The sequence below is a fragment of the Bactrocera oleae genome, chromosome 5, assembly GCF_042242935.1.
Source record: "Bactrocera oleae isolate idBacOlea1 chromosome 5, idBacOlea1, whole genome shotgun sequence".
Lineage (NCBI taxonomy): Eukaryota > Metazoa > Arthropoda > Insecta > Diptera > Tephritidae > Bactrocera > Bactrocera oleae.
The window spans coordinates 46,558,994-46,584,608 of NC_091539.1; the positions used below are offsets into that span (position 1 = coordinate 46,558,994).

Genomic DNA, 25,615 nt, shown 5'->3' on the forward strand with positions numbered 1-25,615 from the left:
ATTGTGTTTTAGATGGTAGTTTTTTGGGTCCCATTGCAACGGTGTGTGTATTAGTACAAGTATATCTTAGAGAACCCTAACAGTTTTAAATTTAGCTAATTTGTATACCCATTCTATTGAGATAACAGATAGTAGGCCCTCTACAGTTTGGTATGAGTTAGCAGAACCAAAAACTGTCAAATCACATGTCTGGTAGTCTGATATAAAAAATATAGTTTACAGGAATTTTATCGAGCTGGAAGGCTCGTTTTCACAGTTCACAGATATGCAGTATTGACAGATATGTATTTTCATTCAAAGATATTAATTAATATAGCCTTTGGACTTGAAGCCACACAAGAAAAGGTTTGTAAATAGACGATATTGCCAGTCGATATTTCAATAACTTCGTGTATAATTGGAATTCGAAGAGAATCTTTTCCTTATTATGTTTGTATGTCAAAAGTGGATTGAAACAGGTCAATACTTCTCTCAGCCCCCATATACCTAATATAATAATTTTCGAACTTCCGGTTGACTTTATACCGCATTTATCGGCCAATATGTGAGTTATCTTAATCAAATTGAGTGGGCATATTTTCCTAATAACGGTGTACTGTGTGCCTAAAATTGATTAAATCGGGTGAAATTTTGCCCAGCGCCCATGCAACTAATATCTGGATTTTTAAACTTCCGGTTGTTTTTATTCCTTCTATATTGGTTATGGTATGCGAGGTACTTAAATGAAACTCAGAGAGTATTTTTTCCGTTAGCAATATGTAGTAATGCCAAAAATAGATACTGCTCCGTAGATAGGATATGTACATAAAATGATTTTTATTACTTTTACAAACCATATGAAGAATATATCGGTCAGTGTGTGAGTTATTGAAAAATGTTCTCGAGTATACCTTAACAATGTCAAAGGTAATGCAACACTCTGCCTCCCCTGTATAGTGATGTGCAACTTTCCAACTTACCATAAAAAGTTAATGTTGTTATAAAATTATATTAATGATTTAGCACTGAAACTTTGGTATAAACCTCATATCTCTAATATAATGAATTCCCATTCTCTGGTTGTCGTTTTCCACATCACCTCAATAAATTAAATCGGGTTGAGTTTATCATATATCTTATATATAACATTTGTCTAGAGTCTATTACCTATAATATAACTTAATAAAATTCCAAATTTGATTATCATCCAGTCAGGATTTCGTCGAATAATGAATGTTGAACTTGTTCTTTCGCAACACTTTTCATTCTCCATTTCGCCGGCTTTGACCCTTGCAACTCGCAAGACTATAAAATGTTACACGGTTACACCCGAACTTAATATAAACTTAAATATTTAAAGTTTATTGAAAAGTTTTGCATACTTGCAGGCGGCTTTGTTCAATCAATAAGCGCTTTTATACTTAGTTCCTTTGAATAAATCAAATTGACAAATTACCTTGCGCACAATAAATTATAAAAAAATAAATATTACGGGAAAATTATTCTTTGCTCTTTGATAAGCTATATAAATATATAATTGTATACTTTTTGACGGAATCTTGAGAATGTTAATAGCTGCAATCTAATCTTTGCCAATAATAATAAATCGATCAGCCGTCTGTTATCACTTCCCGATACCAAGTGGAACAACTGGCAATTCGGCTGTTACATAGTTCACAAACACAGATTGGTTGTTGTAGCACATTCATGTATTTTTATTTGATATTTCCATGTCTACATGTATGCTTCTACATATAACATTCGTATATACTTCTAGAATAATAATAACTAAATGGGAACAAGAAATGCTTGGCATATAAAAACAGCTAAATATATTCACTAAATATACACACATATGTATATGTGTTTTCGGCATCAACTGGAGTAATTTGTGCGCTATTCGATGGAATTTCCGTTCGGCACCATGACCTTGATCATGCCCGGCAATATTTCACCTTGCAGCGGTCCATAGTCCACACGTTCGCCATCCACCACCATAATTCCCTCTCTATCGGGACTCGGTTCGATGCGAAAAGCGCGTACCGGCACCACTTCAATATACTTATTCGGCTCCTTCGGCAGGTGTGTGCCTGAACTCATGGCGAGTAGAAATTGCGCCAACTGCGAACGTCCGACACCGCTACGTATTATAACGAGATAGATGATGCCATCGTTGAGACGTGAATCAGGCGCAAAGAAGCAATCTGTGGACAGATGGGTGGTATAGGCTGCATGAACCATAACGTATTCGCCTTCCTCGGTGTGCCAAATATCTGTAGGCACTGGCAAATCCAATGACGGTATTGTGGATGGTGGACGACGACTTTCGTATTCCACATTGATCGATTCGAGGCGACTGAGTACGCTTCGACGTGTGCGTAAGCTTTGGTCGTTAAGCGAGAAGTAAGCTGTGCGTTTCGAGACAGCCGAATGCCAGCTATCAACGTTGGAATGGAAGCTCGTACGATCCAGCGATATGGCATCACCAAAGTCATCGTCTTGGTTGGTGTTAGTAGTCGTTGGGTGGAAATCATTAGTGCCCACCGGGGGATTTGGTATATCATAGAATTCCTGTACTTCTGGTGGCAAACGACGTTCTTCATTGGACACCGTAGAAACGCGAGTACCAAAAGTCTTACGGCCATCCTTACGTTCAGAACGTATATATGACAATCGGCCTTTATAGGTGCGCAAGCTAATCAGCCGTCGTATAGACCAAAAAGTAAAACGTGATGCACCGATTGAACGTAAACGTTCACTCTCGATATCAACATCAGCGATTAGACCCCAACCGACAGATAAAAATGAGTACAGCTCGCAAGCCTTACCCTCTGTGCCAGTATCGATGCGCACCAGATCCATCGGCGCCAACTTGCCAGCAATGCATGTCAATGTAGCATACAATATGGGCTTCGGTTCATATGGCTCCTTATATAGATACGCAATACTGCGCGCTAAACCATTACCCGAACCGCAGGGTACAATGCCAAGCGGCAATTGTCGTGTAATTGCGCGCCAATCCTCACGTTCCATTATGCCGTTCAACACTTCGAAGAAGAGTCCATCACCCGATCCGACCACAATGCCACTATAACTGCTCAAGAGATCGTTGTGTTTGCGCACATACTCACGGGCGAAATTATGATGTGCAGTTACATGCAATTCATACGGCACATCTGCTTCCTTCAGCACAGGCGCCATTTGTTTATGGAACATTTCACGTCCCTTACCTGAACCGGATTTGGGATTTAGAAAAATCAGCAATTGTTTCTCGACCGTTTCATTCTTAAGAGAAGCTTTATTAATGCGTATCGCATGATGCCAACGTTCGGCCACCTTCAAGTTCTCCTCGTACGTATCGAAGGAACGGAAACGTATTATGCGCACGGTGCGCTCACGCCGCATCGAACTCTTCTCGTTCTTTATGTACGCGTATATATGTAAATAAGCGCTAATGTCCTTTTGTGTTGCCTGATCTACTTCGGATTCTTCATCTATGCGGCGACAAGAGGATAAAGCGCCGCGATTAGTCTTCTTCAAACACGGCCCACAACTACTGCCTATAATATCCTCCATACGTATACGTTGCTCGTTGATTTCATCTATTCCACCGGTTTCCCTGCGCAAATATATACCTTCGGCATTTAGTTTTACCTCGACCGTTATGGGCGCTTTCTGGTTGTTGTTGATGTAAAAATGTTCGCTTAGCTCGATAACACCAGTGGGCGAGATTTTCGCTACGCTGGACGTGGGTGTCAACGGACTGCTTACAGTACTGGCAGCCGTATCGTCGTACACGAAATTCGTGTCAGCCAAATCGAGTGACATATTCCGGCAAGGATTCATAATGGTACAAAAGGATTTGCACGGATCTTTTAACAATTTTCTTTTGCGCATGTAGCGTAGTTGCTAGCTAAATGGGTTGTATAGTTCGTTTAGTTTGCTTTATTGGATGATTCTTCTGCGCTTCTTGAATTTACTTCAATCAATGCTTAAGTAATTCATTTAATTATTCACAATATTTAACAGTCTTTTTGCGTGCTCTTTTCGAGTTTGCGCTACACTCTCTTTGCACTTTGTTCGCTGCTTTGTTACCTGCGAGGTTGGCACACAGCACAACACCGTAATCCACCGATTTACATTACGTACTAACACCTGTGCTGAAAGTTCACAATTTGCTGATAGAAATATTTTTTATCAGTTTGTTTTCTTTTATTTTTGTTTTTTTGTTTGTTAATTTTTACTACCGCCTAGTTACGATTCTTGATATTTTTTCTCCAAATCTAATCAAATGAAACGGAACCGTTATATATGTGCCGTATGTATTCTTTATCTAACGCCAGCTTGGCACACCGTAGTCTGATAAGATTTGCCTCGTTGGCCGTCTTTTGTTGTTTGACCACCAAAACGCCAACATGCTCTTCTCAAATTTAGAGCGTCGCGTTACCGCTATTTTCTGCTGTTATACATACAATTGTATGTTGGTTGTGACACTCTTCGTTGCGCTCTATGCGCTGCCAATAATAGTTAATCTTTAATTTACTATTTACCACTGTCTTCTGCACCATTATTTTCGTCTACCTTTCAACTTTTACTCTTTCACTTTGTGCTCGTTTGTATTTATCATTTATACATCCCCAGTGATTTCCGTATAATACCCGTTTATCTGTGAACCAGTCAACCTGCCAGCCAGCTTACCTTCGTCTGTTGAAGCGTTGCTGATCTTATACGGCAGTAAACATATGCGGACCCTCGGAGCGTAGCTTTTTCCAATGTGTGATTTGTTCAATGTTTCACGCTAATATAAAGCTCGTAGTTTTTTGTTGTTAACTTTTTGTTTATCGCAACGCAATTTTATTGTGCTGTTGTTGTTCACTCATAACTTGAGAGCGCAAGCGTTATTGTGTTGTACACTCCGTTTCAAATGATTAGAAACAGCAGTAGAAACGGTATACGACTCCGCAAAGCTCTTTGGAATTCCTAGATCATAGACAGTCAGTGTTTATATCGATAAGTCACTATGATATGCATGTGCTTGAACCATGATCAATCAACAATTACATTATGTATTTGCGATGAGAAAATCATGGAATTTGGTTATAGTACAATACGTCGCATTGAGAGAGAGAGAGAGAGAGCGATTGAAAAAAGCAATTTTGTGTTTAGATAGAAACTTTATTTCTTCCAGGCATGCTCAAAAAACTGTCAGTATTTTTTTTCAGTTAAGCTCAACAAATAAATACATTATCAATCAGCTTATCTCAGCTCTAGTCTATATGCAGATTTGTATCCTTCTTTACGAGGTTAGTGAGAAACTTTAATCCCTTATGTACAAAACCCTCCCATCCGTCAACTATTACGTTGAGCGGCGCTTTGAGCAACGCTCATACGTGATAGAAAGGATGATTTTAGTAAAAAGATGTAATTTATATACCCCTTTGATTTTACATTCCTCTTCTTCGCTGTCGTTTCTCTGAAATTTCGGGTGTCTGAAGCATCTGCTTTTTGGGGTTGATTGTGCATTAACCTGAATATGTTCGACAATGTGGGAGCTATCAAAGCAGTTTGTATCAAAAACTTTATTATTAATCCTCTCTTCTTGCAAAAGTTTATTTTCACATCAACGTCACGTCTCAAAGCGTCACGCTGATCATTTTTATACACACATATACGTAGAAGTATATTATAGACGTTTCTTTCTGAGTGTTACAATCTTCGTGCCAAACTTAATATATCTTGCTCAGGATATAAAAACACTGATCAGAGGTCTCAGATTCTAACTTAGAAAGCAATTACTTGTTTTGAACTATCGCTCCTCAAACAAAAGTTTTCAGTGGTTTCTAAGCAACGGTTACATGACTTCGGATTGTGAATGAAATAGGAAAATGAAGAGGTAGGGACAAGGGGTGAAATTGTGGAAATTAACTGCTGCTACACATCTATCTGCTACACATCTATTGTTCTTTGAAGTTTAGTAAGCTACCTCAAATACCTATTGCAAATTGTTTTAATGACAATAGTATCCTAACATATAGGCCTACGAACATAAGGTCACCTACTAGACTCATCACGTGTTTTGTCAAACATGATTTTTTGAGTTTTGCGGTCTTTATCTAAAAATTCTAGATAACAATTGTTGTCTCCGTAAGCCGTCTAAATGAATTAACCCTTTCTTAAGATCCAAAGTTAATCTGCATACTTTATGAAAAAAAATTATATATTTTTCTTCTCTACTTCTTTTTTCTTCTTTCTTCTTATTTTAAAAAAATCTAAAAGCGTTTTTAAAATTGTTATTGAAGCTATCGATCTTATTCATATATACTGATGTGTACTTGTCGACACTTTTCTCCATCAAAATCGAATTGAGTTATTACTCGTGGTTTGAGTTAAGGTGTTTGCCATCATTTGATGACTCGATCGTCTCTGTGTCGCTTATTTTCTATTTAGACACGGCTGCATGTGTGTGTGCTGTTTTGAAACGCGAGTACTTTTGAGCAAGCATGAGTATTGTTTGTATTGACTTTTAACTGGAATAATAATTCGAGTGCCGGAGTGTAAATACATATGCACATACTTATTGGACGGCACTCATGGCTTAATGGGTTCTTTCGGTTAAGGTCGCCGATAAATACACAAAGCTGTTTGAATGCCCACATATAATATATTAATATAATATATAAATATGTATGCGGCCATTTAGTTATGGGTAAAATTTTGTTTAAAGTACTTCGACGCTGTAAGAACAAAGAGAATTGAGTTTCAAGCGAAGAAAGTTTTTGACTGTAGAAGTGAAGTTTGCAATGATTCATTTTTTAATAAAAGAATATTTCTTTTTAATTTTCGGTAATTGAATGTATTTAATCAAAAATTCATAATTGTAGTGTAAAAAATTTACTTTTTATGGGATCCCTTTTTTACTTTTTTTCTCTTAAATAATACTATTTTATTACGCCTCACGAAAGATTTAACGATTGTTTAGAAAACGCTAACACTACGACATCTTACATCAACATACATTTTTCAAACGAGAACCTCTGATACGAATATTATAAAAAACCAACCGGCTTTCCTTTGTGTTCAAAATAATTCCGTGACGTTAATAAACATTAATCACTGCTAGGAAAATTATGTATTTCGAACGGCATTGCGTCGTCCAAACAAATTGGTGTTATTATAAATGTTTGATTTTCACATCATTGTTTTCGCACCATTTTACTTATGATCTTTTTTGAAAAACCATTTTCCCATAGGTTTATATGAATATAGAAAACTTTCGTTAGATATTACTATAAATTTGAAAAGTAAACATTTTTCTCCTCTTGATTAATAATAAATTACTTGACCAATTCTTGTTCAATTTCAGAGAACAATTTAGCATAAAAAAATAATGAAATCCAAAAATTAATACAAAAAAAATTTTAGACAACATTTTCTTTGGAAAAAAATGTATCATTATTATAATTTATGTACTTCTCTAACTAACTGGTAAGATCTGGACTGCATGGCGGATAATAAATTTTGCTAAAGAGGTGTGTGAATGCTTACACATTTAGATTTCCTGGACCATGCATTCAAAATCACAGTCAAATAAATGCTAGTTATCACTCAGTAAAAATAAAAAAAAGTTATATTGCCATTGTATTCACCGTCCCTTTATTTATTTTTCTTTGGAGCAAATCATTTTTATTTAATTCGTTTCATTTTAATTCAAATTATTGATGAGCCTTCTTTCAATAGCAACTCAATTAGACCTAATATTTTGGCAATTTTAAAAATTTGTAAAAATATATAGTTAGTATTTTATAAACGGTATATAGGAAATATATAAATAATACTGTTATAAATTCTATGCGACCTTGAAACAATAGAAAGACCTTGAGCTAGAATTCAAACTGGCTGTTTCTGACAATATATAGAAAACACGTTGCTAGAAATATATCAGAAAGAGAAACAAATCGGCGTAACTATAAGGAAATATTAAATATTTCTCCTTATATTTATACGCTTGTTAAATAGTACGTCGGTAAATGTTTCTAAAATATACACACAAATGTATATGAATATACAATATATATACAATGTATATGTATGTATATTTGTTATCATTAAATATTACATAAGGCAAATCTCACACTACAGTTTAATGTTTCTAAGTGATTAAGTAATTTTTTTCTACATATATATATATAATTATTAGTATAAACAGAAGAGTGGGGATATATATGTGTCACTCTCTACAATTTTCTGAATGAAACTTAAGTTGTTTGCATTAAATAAATAGTCATAAGTTTAATATGTATGGGTTTATGCACGTGCATAATATATTACACCTACATACATAGAAAATTTGTTAATTATTGTTATTGTTTTCAAATTGTTTTATTGTAAAAAAATTAGTATTTAAGTTCTCCTACCTATACATCATATAGAAGATCGTCAGAGCTGGGCGATTAAATTATTATAATGTTTAACTTTTTATATTCGTTCAGTTTCTAGAACCCACCAAATTGAACATTTTCACATTAGAGCTGTTACTTACCAATGTGATTTTAATTGAAAGGGCATATGCCACATAAGGAATGTTACTGTACGTAAGAGTTCATTCACAAAGCTCATAGGATGATACATAGATTGAATGACCTGTTATTGTTTCACCTGAAATCTGATAACTGTCACTACTATTGTAGCTTTTTAGTGACTGTGTTCTATTTATTATTGTCTTAGAAGTCATGCAAAATGGTCCACCAGACAGAATCACAGTCAATTAATTAAAAATGGATTCGAATCAAGTTTTTGGATTTTAGACAAATCAGATTTTTTTAGTAACATGTATAATTGAACTCAATCACACCACCGTTAGTGTAGAGTCCTTCGTCAAAAAAGTGATATATTAGTAAAATATTTTAGATTTCCGAAGTAGTTTCAATCATTTTATTCCTACGCCGATTATCAAGTTTTAAAAAAATTGGCTTGTTACCCTTGGTATATCCCCAAAATTTTGATAAAAAGCATGCGGTTCTAACTAACTCAAATACTTAAAAATATATTGTAGATAAACCAATCAATCAAATGTTTGTCATCATGAAATGAAGGATTAAGTATTAATTGAATATTTTGGGTAGTTAACAAGTAGATACAATAAATTAGCAAATAACATCTGTTAATATTGAATAATAAACGATTGCAGGAAAACCATCGATTAGCCAATAAATTTCAAGTGTGTTTTGCTACAAATGTACATATATACAAATAACCGTTTTCTGATGCTTTAGAATGTACCTCTTCGTTTATAATGTTAGATGTACCTGAATACAATATAATATATTAATTTAATATTAAAAGTTTATGCGACTTCTAAACTGGCTTGGAATTCGTTGTGCTTGTCATTGAGTGGCAGTGCTTTTTACAGGAAATGTGCCATATATTGTTCAGCCAATAGAACGTATTTGTTACTATAGAACCCTTTCCATGTGTTCGATTCGAGTGCAATTTGAGATTTTATTTTGATAAGAAAATTTCAAGTTAGAGTGCTATATCTGTTTTCATTTACTTCATTTCTAGGTTGTATTATGTATTGTTCTTGCATTCTGCTTTCTGCCAGTTCGAAGTGGCCCCTAGATATGGACACTAATTGACCAAATATTGTTTATGAAATATTATCAATGATCTTTATAAAAAATATTGCAATTGATTCTCCAAACCTTGTTAGCCGTTAGATCTATCTTTCTTCCACCAATCTAAAATTAGCGTAATGTCAATACGCTTTGCGATTGCCTAACAAAATATCAGATGTTCGTTCGAACGTTCGATATTAAGAAAAATAAAAGCAAATTGAGCGGAAAGATGAGTGTGGATCTAAGTCGAAAATATTCTTATTAAACGCTAAGAGAAAAATTACATTTTATCAGGCAGACAATAAATTTCTCTCGGCAGTTGTTCACATACATTTGATATTGCGAAAAATCATTCCACTCACTAAATATCTATTTATCCAACTATTTTCATTCAGTATTCTATTATATAAGTATTCGCAAAAAAGAGCACTTGTTTGACGTTTGAACTCTTTGTATCACCCACACTCAAATTAGCAAAACCCTCGTTCCAAGTGTTCTAGTTTAGCTATGTATTATGCATGTCGTTTGCTATTGTTGTATTGTTTCAAAGTCAATCAACGATCACACAATCGTGAACATACATGCATACTTTGAAATCCCTGTAGGAAATCTAACTGCTTTCTCTAATTTAGTGAAAATTATTTATTAGAAAACTCTTTATCTCCTTCAAGATATTTATCAAATTGTAAAAAGAAAATTTTGCGAATTTCACTCATATATTACATTTTGAAAATAGCAATACCCGATTATAATTTTTAAAATTTGCAAAAAAAAAAAAACTTTTGAATCTTCAGCATCGCTTTCAACTAAACATTTTTTTTTTTTTCAAATAGGTAAAGGATGTTTTTTTTTTGGATCTAGAACTTTTATTTTAAATTAATTACGGAAGAATGCATGATATAGCCAACTGAGTGGTTGAACAGAATTTCGGCTCAATTTTGCACCACTTTTTCCACCGAAGCTGTAAACAAGCCTAGAGAGTTTCTATAGAATTATTTGTTAAAAATCTGCCTCATCGCTGAAGATCATTTGATGGTAAAAATGGAAATGTAAGTTTTCCACGTATAATGCGGGTTTTGGAAATAAATTTCCAACTGTAGCTGCCTTCGATTTGTCACTTTTCTGCTCGTTACATATACGCGCTACTCTCTCGTTAAAAAATTTACATGTAAAGCAATAACAAAGTTATCGAGTTTATGGGGTATTCTAGAGTCACGAATTTCAGGTAGTTTTTGAAGTGTCTGAAAAAAAGACAATTAAAAAAGACAGGAAAAAATCCAAAAAATATAGAAGTTAAAACGTTCAAAAATAAGCAGCTGATAAAGTGGGGATTCTCAAAACAAATGACAAGTAACCATACCCACGATTTCAACCCTCTTAGCAATCTGAAACTAAACAAAATATTAATCTAGAATAATGTCGCAATGTCTTAAAGTATGAAAAATTAAAAAAAAAACTTTTTCACGAAATGGCGACTTCCTGAAAAAAAAACAATTTTTCTACCATTTTATGTGACTGTTTCCAATTTTTTAAAAACAGTAAAAATGGGGATATGTCTAATTCCGGGCATAGACAAGTCTATAAAGAAGACTCTCTAAAAATTTCATCTCGGTTTATTAGATTCTGTAAAATCGTGGGTATAGTTCTAGAAATGACAGTTTCTAGAAAAACTTGTTTAAGGTTTCAGTTCCATCCGAACCAGTTTGGATGCCGGGTCAGATCATTTGAATTTTTGGCCAAAAATCATTTGAATTTTGAAAAATCCTCTTGCAGACATATTCTTAAATAGTTAAGGATATAACTCCTTAAAGAAAGAAGGGCAACATAATAGCACATGCGTCAGACGACATGTTAGCGCAGGGTTGCAACGTAAGTGCGTCCATCTTGTTGGAACAGTTGGTATAATTCTTTTCTACTAACTAATCTCTAACGCTTAGCACTATCTGTACATATGTATGTACATAAATGTCAAACAAATTTTTTTTAACAGCTGGTTTGAAATTTTCCCTCTAGGAAATTTTGTGTCTCTAACAAAAACACCCTGTTCATTCCTTTGTTAAAACATAGTTCCTATTACATAGGGAAGCTATCCGTACTATATGATTTGCAAACAGTGCTCACTTCCTCACTCCTCATATGCTCATCTGCGTGTAGTGTGTATATAATCGAAGTTGGAAACGTCGACATAGCCAGTAGCTAAAGCTAAACTAGCAATTATCAAATAACAACAAATAAACAACGGCACCAACACTAACAAGATCAGTTTCAAAACCCTGTTGTTGCTGTGTTTGTTGCAATGCTTTGTTTTGTTTTTTTCTCCTTGTTTTTTTTTTTTTTTTTGTTTTATCGCTTTGGAGTGATCAGTGCTAGCTGTGAATGTGATTACCTCAGCTTCAGCTATTAAGTATTTACTCGCTGCTTTTATCGTTGATAGACCCTGCCTGAAAGGGATTTGTTGCTATTTATGGGTGTAATTGCAGTCATGCGGGTATCGTATACTATATAAATATACACAATATGCATTCCGTTAAAGTTAATAGCGTTTGAGTTTGTCAATTTCAGCAATTGTTAATGATAAGCAGCGCTTACTCTTTTTATTTTTATTGAATTTTATTTCTCCACTCTCCGTGATATTTTGAAATTCTCAACTCAGCTTGCTCTCCGTTTAACAAAGTTGTGTATCATATATGTGTATGCATTATTTGTTAAGTTTTTGTTTTGTTATTTTCTTCTCATTTCTGTTTTCGCTTCATTTTTAACTTTGTTCATCATGTTTGTTGTTGTTTGAGTTTTCGTGTTTTTTGCCGTGTTGGCATTCATTTTGGTTGGCAGTCAGCTGCTCACACATGCATACTCATACCTATTCATACACATACAGCTGCATATGTCTAAGCTCTCTGCCCGCCTCTGCTCCACCGTTCGGCTCTCCACACTTTTTTAGCCACTGCTGATTGACCAACTGACTTTCCGTTTGCTTTTTGCCTATTTCCTTTGGCTGACTGCTAACTGATTTGTTTAGTTGGCCATTTGGCTACTTAGCTGCCAGTCCGTCCATTCGCTGCTGCAATTAACTGTTATTACCCAAATTTTCATTTGCATTTTCCCGCAAAATCAAACTAATCGGTCTATTGCCACAACGATAGACAGTGTAATACAGCGATCTGTCGCTGCGTGGCAGCTTTCGATCAAACTTTGGAGTAGTAAAAATAAAATTAAAAAGCTGTGTCTTGGTGAATGGTGAATTTATTAGGCCTTTGGCAATGCTGCAGTCAAGTGTTTTGTTTTGCGTTTATTTTTCTTTTCTGTGTTTTTGTTGTTAGTTGGCTTTTTGTTTAAGACACTGTGATTAACCAACCGCGGATATTGTCGACATGCATTAAAAAATATAATTACAATAAAAAATCAAAAACAATTGCATTTGTTTTTTTAATTAATTTCTACAAATTTTTTTCTTCGTCTCTTCTTTTGTTTTGCATTATTTTTGCTAAAGTCGTGCGCGGTGAAAGTGTACTAGTCATCAAATTTGTAAAATAATTGCAAGCGTATTGTAAATAGACAGTCGAAAATATGTGCTGCGTTTTAATTATAGCTTAGAAGTGCTTTGACCCAAAGTAAACAATGAATGAAAACCAGTTTTATTGAAATTAATTGTAATATTCATGCTCGCAACAGCTGTTACGGCTTTAATTTTTAGTGTTTGTAATATTCATTCAACAACAGCGTTGAAAATATGTGCATTTAGTCGTAAAAATAATAATAATTACTTTCAAGTGTAAGTTGAAAAAAAAAAACCACAATAAATCTCACTATTTAACCCCTTACAATAGCTTCATACGGTAAATTTACGGTTAGTGCTTAATGAAAGTAAAAGCATATAGCGCTCTAAATTCATTCAATTCAACTTGTCATACGAAACCGTAATATTATATTTATAGAAAACTATTAAATATTGGATTTGACAACTCAAAACACCATGTCAAAAACCAACCTCAAATACTTCCAATAGAGACGGATTTTATTAAATTTCAAGGTAATATTAACAAATTTTTTTTCCAAATTTTAAGAAGAAATTTGAACGTGTATTTTAAATTTCAAACGTTTTGTGGTTCTGGTTTTTTTATTACTAACCGATACAAACAGGGTTAGTTCATCGAAATAACAACCCTTGATCAGTAAATTCCGGGTCAATACGGGTAACGCAGAAGCGACTATTGCTTATGTTCTCTATCTTATGGTCTCGAGCTCACGACTTGCCTATTGTTGGTAAATTTGTGTACACTTCAGGTGTTAATGGTTTTTTTACTGACCTTAGTTAACGCTTAAAATGAGATTTACTAGTTTATATGGTATGTATATGATGAATTCCGAAAAATCACACGCACAAATATTTTTTATACAAAATAATGTTATGATTAACATTATATTTATATCTATTAATTATATTGATATCTATTAATATCTATAAATATAATAGTAAGAGCTTTTTCGTATAAATTTTATCTCGTTTCTCTTTCACGTCCATATTCTACAATAAGTAAAGAATTGACAGATTCGAAAGTAGGAATGAATGTATAATACTTTGAGAGTAAGCAGCTCATAAAACCTTCGGATTATAATATTGTTATTACTATTCATACCCCATGTATGTAAAATCCATGTCTAAAATCCTCGAGATGACCATTCTGAAAATTTAAAATCTCGGAGTTTTACAAAGGTATTTTGAATTCAATTCTTAAATACCTAATGGCTATATCATCCGTTTAAATTTGACCTGAATTGAATTTTTTTATTGCTTGAAAAAGTTATGTTTCCAATGACATTACTGCCAGAAAATCAGAGCGGTAGTGAGATTTTGTAGTCTACCAGCAACCTTTGTTCACGATCATGATATCGAATAAGTAAATAAAATTATGTTCGAAAATAGTCGGGTTAACTATGTATAAGGGATTGATTCAACACATTTCAGTACAAATTTTAGATATAAAACAGACTTGTTGTCTGCATAAAGATGAGGTTAACTTTTCAGCAACTTAATATGCCCTTTTGCGAAATTTTCTCTTGTCAAATTATCTTCGAAACTGAGATATCCGCTCCATAGTAACGTTGAAGAGTATAAACGTCATGCTGGCTGAGGTCTTACATATATGAAACTTGGATTGAAACCAATCGACATGTTTATATTGGTAAAAAAACAGTATATTTTTTATTTAGGGATTATATTTTTATAAATATGTAATTTTTTAATTATTATTATATTATGAATAGGAGATATTAAGTTTGTCATGAAGTTTGTAACACCCAGAAGGAAACGTGGGAGACCTTGTAAAATATAATATATATGCATATAACCGATCAAAACGATACATATATACGCGAAATAGTCCCTCAGTTTTTGAGATATCGATATGAAATATACACGGCCTTTTCTCCCCAAGAGGTTGCCCATTTGTCGGTATCGATATCGGACCACTATAGCTTACAGCTACCATAACTACCAAACTGATCGATCAAATTGAAGTCGTTGTATGGAAAACCTTCTATTTGACAAGATATCTTCACGAAATTCGTTGCTTTCTGCTAATAATTATTATTTATGTCGATATAATGAATAACCCATTATATGAAAAGCTTTAAAAATTTGGTAAAACGCTTGGGCTGAATGGGTAAAGAGAAATATTAAAAGTTTAGAAAGTAAATCCGTTGAGTTATCCAAGATCGGATACATCGACTTTAAAATTAAGGCATAAAAGAAGTTTGTTTTATGAGAGCCTGGAGTCTGAAATTGAATGTATATATAAGAATAATGTAACCATACTTTATTAAATTCTGATATATGTATGTATATGTTTCTGACACATTTGCTGAAAAGACTGTAATATGAATAATTTTAAGGGATATATATTAGAACATAGAAAATTACTTTTATTCTATGAAATTCAAAGAAAATAATTTCGACGACCCTGCAACCCTCTGTAGTATGTATAGTTTATCTCTTTACTCAAAACAAAGCACCCTTCCTTCGTAGTACTTTTTTCAGTCCTAAGTGTTCTAATTTAGGTAACATGTACCTATTCCTAATATGAAATAACTTAAACTGACGAAAAAATAATCCTTTGCTGGATAAAATGCATATCAGTTCCTCACAGCTGATTCCTTTAATAAATGTATCGTTTGGTCATTATTAACGTAGAAATAAAAATATAATAAATAGAATTCGTCTGTCGTTGGTGTCTAAAATGAAGCATAATCATATTTGTATTTTAAGATTTTGAAGTCCTTTGTTAACTACCACTTACATGTATTATCTTTGTATACATTTGTCTATGTGTTCCTGACCTACATTAAATAATTACAGTTAACTATATTATTATATTGATTAACGGCGAATTTTGGTGGTTTCATAACACGTCTATCTATGACCATACAAAGCCGGCTAATTCAAATATATTTTTATCGTCATCGCCTAAATAAGCCGTCCCACCATTTTTGTTTACTCCTCGAAATTCTACATTCTTAGTTGTTTTGGTATCTCAATTTTGTTTGCTTCTTATTTGTTTTTATATATTTTCTTTTTTTATTACGGTAATCTTTTATTTATTGGCTATTTTTTCTTCCTTTGGCTGCTTGTTGTGTGTTTGTGCCTTCCTTTCGTGGAATTTATCTTTTATGGTCAAGGCTGTATTGTTTATTAAGACAAATATATTTCCTATATCTATTTCATACGCACATGCGAACAGAAGACAGTACGATTTGGTTGTGAGGCAGGGCAGTGACAGAAGGCGTCAGGTATTCGCAGCAGTTACGAGCGTTTTAAGTAAATATTGCCCAAAATTGCTTAACGATTTGGGTCAAATGTTACTGATAACGCGCTGAATACTGAACACGAAAATGTGTTTGTGTACATTTTTGGAAATTAGTAGGGCGCTTTTTGTGGTGTGTCTTCAAGAATTAGGGCAATAAATGTCGAAGCTGTCATTATAACAGCAACTGGCGACTGGTGTGCATGAAATAGTGCTTGTGATTGAGTCAAAATATAGGGTTGCTTGGAATGGTGCAGTAAAAGTTTGCATTTCCTTTATCACGCTAAGATTATATTATATATTGTGTATTTGAGTATTTTTTGTGAAAAAACAGAAAGTAAGTAAGATTTTTGAAATCTTGTATGTTTGTAAAAAAGTTATATAAAAAATTTAATATACAAAAAATGATTTGAAAAAAGTAATTGAACAGTATTGTATAAATATATATGTATATATTTGAGAAAATGTGGTAATGTTTTTTTTATTTTTGTTTTTTTATTTATTCATGATTATCCCATGGAATGCAAAATATATGGTGCAACATTTCAGATTCGATTTGATTTGAACTTTCCACCAGTTGGACAATATGCATGACGCACAACACACCCTTTATCACAACTTTCTAATTAGTGGTGTACGATTACTTATCTCTTCCTAATAGGGTGACGAAATCAATGTTAAAAAAAACAATTTTTGCACATAAATCACTCCTGTGGTTTATTCGAAATGCAAACTATGTAATGTAAAGATTTTTCAATCTGATATTTTTTTGAAAATACTTTTTGTATCGAAATCCAAGAGCATGTCATCGGAACCATACAGTGCTAAGCACCCGCTTCATGTTTTGAAAATTACATGAATTTAAATTATAAATCAAGTGTTCCTTTTCAAATTACTGAACTGTTTACTAAATCCAAAGTACAACTTGTTGAGTTGGCAGACAAGTTTTTTTATATAACTTTCGTTGTTGATTTACGTGAGTACCTGCGGCGATGGCCTTACCTCACGGTGTTCCAAAACACAGCGTATCAATACAATGCGTTGATAAGCGCCCCAAACTATACGAGCTATTTGCAAGTATTTATTTGGATACCAGTGGCAGTGTGTCTGGGTCCACACTACCATCTTGGTATGATTCGAGGCCGACCTAAAACCTCTTCCGTTTTCGGGTACGGAACCCAGTTGCTTTTTGCAACTTTATGTTAGAACTGAAAAAACAGTTTGGCTGAATTTTCAGTTCTTCCTGCATTTAGGTTTCAACCACAGCCACCACGAATCTCCCCAAAGGGGCCATAACCCAATGTGCAGATTGGACCGAAGTGGTACCAGAAAGTCTCCGGTAAGACTGCGTAGCCGAAACTACTGCCAGTTGAGCAACCCATTACTCAATGACTGGTGACATTTGTCGCTTGAACTTCAAATGTCTTTTTATTTGCTTTTTCATTTAAAGTCTATAATATCAGTTCAAGCTGAGTATTATAACACTATTTCTGACATACTATGCTGATGTTACTGAGCAAGGTACATAATAACAGTGCATTTGGCTTTTAGTCGCCTTTTACGACAGGCATGCCTTACCGCGGGTAAATTCTTACCCCTACCCGCAAGGGGACCCTGAACAGGGTATATTAAGTTTGCCACGAAGTTTGTAACACCCAGAAGGAAACGACCCTATAAAATATATACATAAATGATCAGCATGATGAACTGAGTTGATTTAGCCATGTCCGTCTGTCTGTCTGTCCGTCTGTCTGTATATATACAAACTAGTTCCTCAGCTTTTAAGCTATCGATCTAAAATTTTGCACCTGTCCTTTTCTAACAAAGAAGCTGCTCATTTGTCTCGGCCGATATCGGACCACTATAGCATATAGCTGCCATACAAACTGAACAATCGGAATCAAGTGTTTGTATGGAAAACTCTTTCATTTGACGAGGTATCTTCATGAAGTTTGACGTGTATTATTATTTAAGGTATTAATCCAATCCCCGAAGAAATTATATAGATCGGATGACTATATCATATAGCTGCCATACAAATTGAACTTTCGGAATCAAGTTCTTGTAAGGGGCCTTTGTATTTGTGGAGGGTATTATAGCTTCGGCGCAACCGAAGTTAGCGTTTTTTCTTATTTTTTTTATTTTGATTTAAGAACTATGATTATTAAAAAATTCAAGTTTAATAGGTGTAAATACGCTGGAATTTTATGAAACTGGTTGAATTTTGATATTGGTATGAAAAAAGAGCAGCACAGCCGCACAAAGGATGATGAAGGTGACACTGGGTCCTTCAGTTTTTGAGATATCGATTTGAAATTTTTGACACGTCCTTTTCTCTTCAAGAAGCTATTATTTGTCGGAACCGCCGATATCGGATCATTATAGCATATAGCTGTCATACAAACTGAACGACCAGAATCAAATTCTTGTGTGGACAACTTTTTTATTTGACCAGATATTTTCACGCTTTGCAAGCTGTCCAATCAAAATCAAGATAAAGATTGCTGAAGTTAACTTTTGTTTTACTTTAGTTAGATATACATATCTGTACATACGTATAAAGTCTAGCAACCCCAAAACCTTTAAACTATTTTTTGTTCAACGAAATTTTAATATTTTACCAACTCAACCAATTTGACATCTAACACTACATTTATTTTGAATTAATCCAATATTTTTTAATAACCACTTCCACTTGTTCTTCTCACAATTCCAGAGCTGCTTAATGTCCCAAATGGCATTATTTCATATCAGTGAATTATAATTCGTCATCGTTAAGGCTCGCATAACAGAAAGTCAGCAAAACGGCGGTGGACGTACAGCAGCTGCTCACTTTGTTGTACTTGTTGTGGCACAACTTGAGCCCAGCAACTCGTGTCAAAGGCCTAGAACGGCAACGACAGCAACAACTCGATTGCGCCAGCAACGGCTTCTGTAGCAGCAACGCCAGCATTGTCATCATCATCATCGAAAATAGCAACGACGGCAACAACAACAAAATTAACAACAACATTTGTAATCTGCAAATACGCTAATCATCATTATAATCCGGTAAAGCGTAAAGAAGCCATTAGCCAAACTTAAGTGGTTGTCACGACAGGCGCACACACTTCCATACATTCACAAATACACATTCACTTTCGCCACCGTTGGGGGCAGTCGTGGCAAAGCGCGGCATTTGTAGCAATAATTCGCTTCCGCATATTTGCCTCTTCACCTTTTCGCTTTTCACCGACAACGTTGTCAAACGGTAAGCAACAGAGTGGCGGCGGCAATGACCCTAACCACTGCTACACAATCGGAGAGTAGCAAAAAAATGGATGCCAAGTGTGCGGCTGAGGAGAATTTGCCATCTTCAGAAATGGATCTACTGGCCAAATTGGAGGCCGCTAACAAGCTCATCGAGAGCGACGCGAAAAGTTTGAACTCATTGCATTCGACGCATAGCCGTAAGAATTCCGACACCAGTCAAATAAGTCTGAATTCAAGTAAGTGTAAGTAAAATTTCGAAAATCTTAAGTTATATGGTATTTATCGATTTACTTATTTTTCATGTTAGCTGGCAACTCGAATGCTGAGGAAGACATTTGGACGCAATGGGCGACTATATTGAGCGATTGGGAGGGTGCGCTGAAGCGTAAAAATCCATGTGTACGCGATCTGGTGCGTCGCGGCATACCGCATCACTTTCGGTAAATACAGAAACGCACATATTCACACATTATACAAATATGTACATATAAATAATAGGTATTTGAAATCGGCAGTAAGTAATTTTAATTTTCACTAGCATGAAGGCCAAAATGTTTCAACCGAAATAATAATTATAATAGTGTCCATGCATGAATGATTAAAAGTCTCTTTTGGATGAGAGTTTTTATTATAATATTTTAATAAAAATCCAACTAAGAAATTCCACAAATTAAAATCGTATAGGAATCTGTATATATGATGTATATTATTAAAAATGTCTAATAAAAAGAAATCCATTTTTTTTGCATTCAATTCATCGTTAGAAGGATCCGATTGAATAATCCACTGTTGTTGCCATTTTTAATGTGATTTCGTAATGCCACTCATACAGAAACCTTCAACCCTATTAGCAAAAACAATCGATGCTTACAAACTTTTCCCAAACAAGCTTCCCGAGCTTCTGGCGAGTCACTATCGATGTGAATGGCCTGACGTTGTCCTGATGGAAAACAATATCTCTCCACTTGACCTTTCTAGACGACCATCGTTTGCGCTGGCTCGTCACGATTCGACCAGGATCGTTTTCGTTTGTTCGTCACTGGCTCTTAGAGTATCAAGACCATAAACATTGTTCACATTTTAAGCCGCCTGGTTTGCGTTTTCATCTATATCAAAAAAAAAACTGCTTATACCGCTTATAGTCATGCACAAAACAATCACCCTTGAGAGTCAATTGTCAAAAGAAAATAGAGCTAGCTCGTGCTTGTTATCCTTATCTGATACAATCACCTGGAAGATATCTAGCTATCGATTGAAATCTACAAGTCAGTCGACGGAAAGGCCGACCCGCTCTAACCTGGATTAGAAATTTGAACATCAAATTATCTAAAGTCCGAAAAATTGGAGTCGAATCTAAAGGGTAGCACAAGATCGAAATAGGAAATTATTCCTCTAGACAGCATAAGAAAACAAATCTCTTGACGCGGGCTCAAACAGTACTAAGTCCAGCAATCCCAAACTGCCTGAGAAGCTTTTTTAATACGAAAACTGAACTATTCAAGCACCACATAGCGTAACGGAGCGCTCTAGATGCAGACCTTACTATTGTGACCTCATATATATTCGAAGATAAAAGCAAGGAAAAACCGAAAATTCTGGCAATGTGTGACTTATCGTACGGATCGCGTAAAAAAACGACGACACCTATAGATAGTTAAAAAATAAAAATCCCACAAATTTAAAAATTTAAATATCAGAATCTTGAATTGATTAAAAAAATATATCAAAAGAGATTGCAACGGAACCAAACCAATTGAGTCATAAGTAAAAAAGTAATATCTCCATTTTTCGAAGTTAGCTTTCAAACTCGAAATTTTTGCCATCGAATTCGATTTTGAGCTTATTGAAAACATCATTAATATAATAATTACAGTATGTATGTTAAGTACCTTCAGTATTAAAAATATGGACATTATCCACATTTTCCTATTTTTTCATGGTGTACAACATTTTTTCGTCAAGCTTATATCACAGACGTATAAAGTGTCAGAATCGGGACAAGATTTTTTTAAATGCTCATTATTACACATACAATGCAACAATACAAAATACTGAATGCTAATGTTCATAAATATTTATTTTCTGTGCAGCGCTATTGTGTGGCAACAACTATGTGGCGCCTCTGATACGGACAAAAAACAATATGCTGACTACATTAAGGCCACCTCGGCCTGCGAGAAGGTCATCCGGCGTGATATTGCACGCACCTACCCAGAGGTGGATTTTTTCAAAGAAAAGGATGGTCCTGGTCAAGAGGCGCTTTTTAACGTGATTAAAGCATATTCGTTGCACGATCGTGAAGTGGGCTACTGCCAGGGTTCCGGTTTCATTGTGGGATTGCTGTTGATGCAGGTGCGTAGAAGGAAGAGTGATGACAATGACTTCTTCTATTTAAGGAGATTTTTGTCAAATATTTTTTAATATTTATATAATTTACCTATGCAATATTTAATTATGATATGTTTTGCTCTAGATGCCCGAGGAGGAAGCATTCGCTGTGCTCGTACAAATCATGCAACAGCACCGCATGCGCGACATGTTCAAACCATCCATGTCGGAATTGGGTCTGTGCATGTATCAACTTGAGAGTTTGGTGCAAGAGCAAATACCCGAGATGCACATACACTTCCAACAGCAGGTAAGCGCATATAACTCAACGATTACTTAGTTCGGAAACTTAGTTTCACCATTTTATCTGCAGTTAGGCACTTCTATTAATATCTCAAGGTACGAGTATATTGTTTTCTTTATTTAAACCGTTTGTTATTTCTTTCTACAGGGTTTCCAAACAACTATGTACGCTTCCAGCTGGTTCCTTACACTTTACACCACTACACTCAATCTAAATTTAAGTTGCCGTATAATGGATGTATTCCTTAGCGAAGGCATGGAGTTTATATTCAAAGTGGCGCTAGCGTTACTTCTGCTGGGCAAAGAGACGCTATTGTGTTTGGACATGGAGGCGATGCTGAAGGTGAGTTAGTTAATTAGTAATATTACATGTTTACGTTGGAATATAAGCTCTATATTATTTACTTAAATAAACCATATTTTACCTAACAAACGGTTACTCTGCTTTTGTTGGTATATATTTTATATTAGTCTAGTAAAGACTGTGAAGTTTTAGTTGTGAATCTATAAAACTGTTGGACAAACAAATCTTTAATCTTAAATCTAATATTTAATTTTTACTGTCACAATAAATTATAATAATTTGAGAGCTTCGGATTAAACAAAATAATCCAAATTTAGTTAAACAACTTTAAAAATAAACATACTGAGTTTAGGTTAATCTTGTAATCAGGTTTCAAACTTTCTTAAGGTATATTTTTCCTGGAAACTTAACCTTAAAAAAATATATCATACCCCATTAAAATCATATGAACTACTTGATCAAATCCGGTTAATGCAAACATGTATTTTCGTTGTTGAGAGTAATTAAGAATACTTACCTATATAACCCCTATCCATTTACAAATTTCAAAAAACAAACCTTATTTTGCTTATATATCGGATGTCATATATTTGAGAATATTCTCCGACAATAATTTCGGAGATATGAGTGTAATTTTCTAACTTAGTGTAAGCGGTTCCCAAAACTGTAAATCCGATGTATTCAGAGTCGGTGAAGAAAATTTCTCCGAAACGGTTGGATTGATCTAATCAAAATTTTCTCACGACCTTCTTAGATATATTTGTCAAGCAATGAGTAAAGGATTTTTGATAACAGTTTCGATTTTATAAGCTACTCTGAAATGTAAATTTTTTCACCAAACACCAATTTTCTTCTTTTTTTTTGGAAACCGCGATTTTGTCCAAAAATTCAAATTTTGACTAGTTCTTAGATTATTAATTGTTTTGAATTTGAAATCATTTTAAGCAAAAAAAAAATTTTTTCTCCGCGAAACGTTTTTTTTTTTGAAGGTCCTTCTGGAGATCGACTACGGGATCAAGGAAATCCAAAATTTTCATATAATATTTTCATTTGTTATAATATTGCTATTTTTAATTTTGAGTTGCTTTCTTTAACCGTATTAAAATAAACTAAATTCACAACTCCTAATTCATACGTTTTGTTCTTCTTTTTTTTGCAGTTCTTCCAAAAGGAGCTGCCCGGTCGCGTCGAAGTCGATCCTGAGGCATTTTTCAATTTAGCCTACTCCATTAAAATCAACACGAAACGCATGAAGAAAATGGAAAAGGAATATCAAGACTTGAAGAAGAAGGAGCAAGAGGAAATGGTGGAGTTGCGTCGTTTACGACGTGAGAATCGTTTATTGAAACAGCGCAACGAGTTATTAGAGGCAGAAAGCGCCGAATTGGCCGATCGTCTGGTGCGCGGGCAGGTCTCACGCGCCGAAGAGGAGGAAACTAGGTATGTGGCTGAGTATGGAAATGTCTTTTAATGTTTACAACGTATTTGTTATTAATTTTTGCATTTAATTGCTTTTCAGTTATGCAATTCAAACAGAGCTGATGCAGCTGCGTCGCTCATATCTCGAAGTGTCACATCAGCTGGAAAATGCCAATGAGGAAGTGCGTGGCTTAAGTTTACGTTTGCAGGAAAATGTAAGTTTGTTGTAATTTATCGCCATATAATGATTTCATTTGTCATATATATTGTACCTAATCATGCAACATGTTGCTAATCAAACTGAAATTGTGAATTAAAACAATATTTCTTTTATTATCTTCTTTCTTATTGCGATTTATTGGTGTGGTTAACACAAATTGAAATTGACACTTTCTTTCGAATAAATAAAACACTCACTAAAATACCAACAAAAAAATAAACAAAAAACAATTAAATTTATTTAAAAAAATAAACTCAACAAAACTCACACACAAATTCTTGCCTCTCTAAACAGAATGTATCCATCGATAGTGTAAGTAATGCGCAGCCGCCGGTGAAGGAAATAAAGGTTAATGTTTTTTCTATCCCTCTTGCTTGCTAACATCAAATTTAATGCATGTGTCTTCTAATAATAATTAAAAAAAATTAACAATTATCTTCTTTTAGCACTAACATAAGTTGGTATAAAATCTATTTACTTTTAACATTGGTTTACAAAGTTTTTTTTTTTTAATAATGATTGCAAATTTGTTACATCAAAAAGGACACGTAAGAGACGCTATACAGTATAAATGATCAGCGTAATGAGCTGAGTCGATTTAGCCATATCCACCTGTGTGTGTGTATATATGCGAGCTAGTCCCTCAGTTTTTAAGATATTGTTCTGAAATGTTGCAAACATCCTTTTCTCCCCAAGAAGCTGATCAATTGTCGGAACCGCCGATATCGAAGCATTCTAGTATATAGCTGTCATACAAACTGACCCATCTAAATGAAGTTCTTGTACGGAAAATTATCTTATTTGGCAAGATATCTTCACAAAAATTGGCATGTCTTCTTGTCCACGGCAACGTTAATATCTACGAACCTAGTGTTCAGATCGGATTTCTACAACATATAGTGCCATACAAACGGAACGATAAAATTCATGTTCTTGTATGTAAACTCTTTTAATTGTGAAGAGTATTATAGCTTCGATGCAACCGAAGTCTATATTTTTTCTTGTTATAATAATTTTTGTTACTCCCCCTTTTTTATCAGAAGGATTTCTCGAAAATTTCTTAAGACTTTTTTTTTTAATAATTATAATTTGTATATAATATCTAGGTTTAGCCTTTGAATATTGTTTGAAAATATTTCTTTTTTACCAAATTATCTTATTTAAATTCCATTATCCAAAAGTAAAAAGATACCATTATATCATTTCAGTGAAAAATTCATATAATGATCTCAAAAATGGCATCCAATCTCTATTTTCTAAATTACAATTTTATAAATTTAATTCTAAAACTAACATTTGCATGGGTAGCTAGTACTGTAATGAAATGCTTATAACAAAAAAAAAAACTAAAAAACAATGCCTGTCTATTTATCCAACATTTGACTAAGCTTAATTT

The 25,615-nt window shown here is 34.2% G+C and overlaps 2 protein-coding genes across 18 annotated transcripts in view; one reads left to right on the forward strand and one right to left on the reverse strand.

Moving 5' to 3' along the window:
- Positions 1-25,615, forward strand: part of Evi5 (ecotropic viral integration site 5) — a 66,805-nt gene that overhangs the window by 28,625 nt on the left and 12,565 nt on the right. For 3 of the 17 annotated variants that reach the window (XM_036365968.2, XM_036365957.2, XM_036365955.2), the window contains exons 3-10: positions 19,110-19,887; positions 19,953-20,085; positions 21,736-21,997; positions 22,119-22,283; positions 22,425-22,619; positions 23,740-24,020; positions 24,100-24,214; positions 24,514-24,567. In XM_036365968.2, the coding sequence (XP_036221861.2) occupies positions 19,668-19,887; positions 19,953-20,085; positions 21,736-21,997; positions 22,119-22,283; positions 22,425-22,619; positions 23,740-24,020; positions 24,100-24,214; positions 24,514-24,567 (1,425 nt within the window). In that variant the 5' untranslated portion in view covers positions 19,110-19,667. Of the gene's footprint in view, positions 1-12,613; positions 12,831-12,998; positions 13,366-13,447; positions 13,624-16,302; positions 16,380-16,712; positions 16,731-19,109; positions 19,888-19,952; positions 20,086-21,735; positions 21,998-22,118; positions 22,284-22,424; positions 22,620-23,739; positions 24,021-24,099; positions 24,215-24,513; positions 24,568-25,615 lie in introns of those variants that run through there. The other 14 variants (XM_036365976.2, XM_036365964.2, XM_036365974.2 and 11 more) reach the window with 11 other exon arrangements.
- Positions 1,671-4,768, reverse strand: Sk1 (Sphingosine kinase 1). Its single transcript, XM_014232922.3, has one exon. It carries the CDS (start codon positions 3,874-3,876, stop codon positions 1,876-1,878), a length of 2,001 nt encoding a protein of 666 aa, XP_014088397.2. The 5' UTR covers positions 3,877-4,768; the 3' UTR covers positions 1,671-1,875.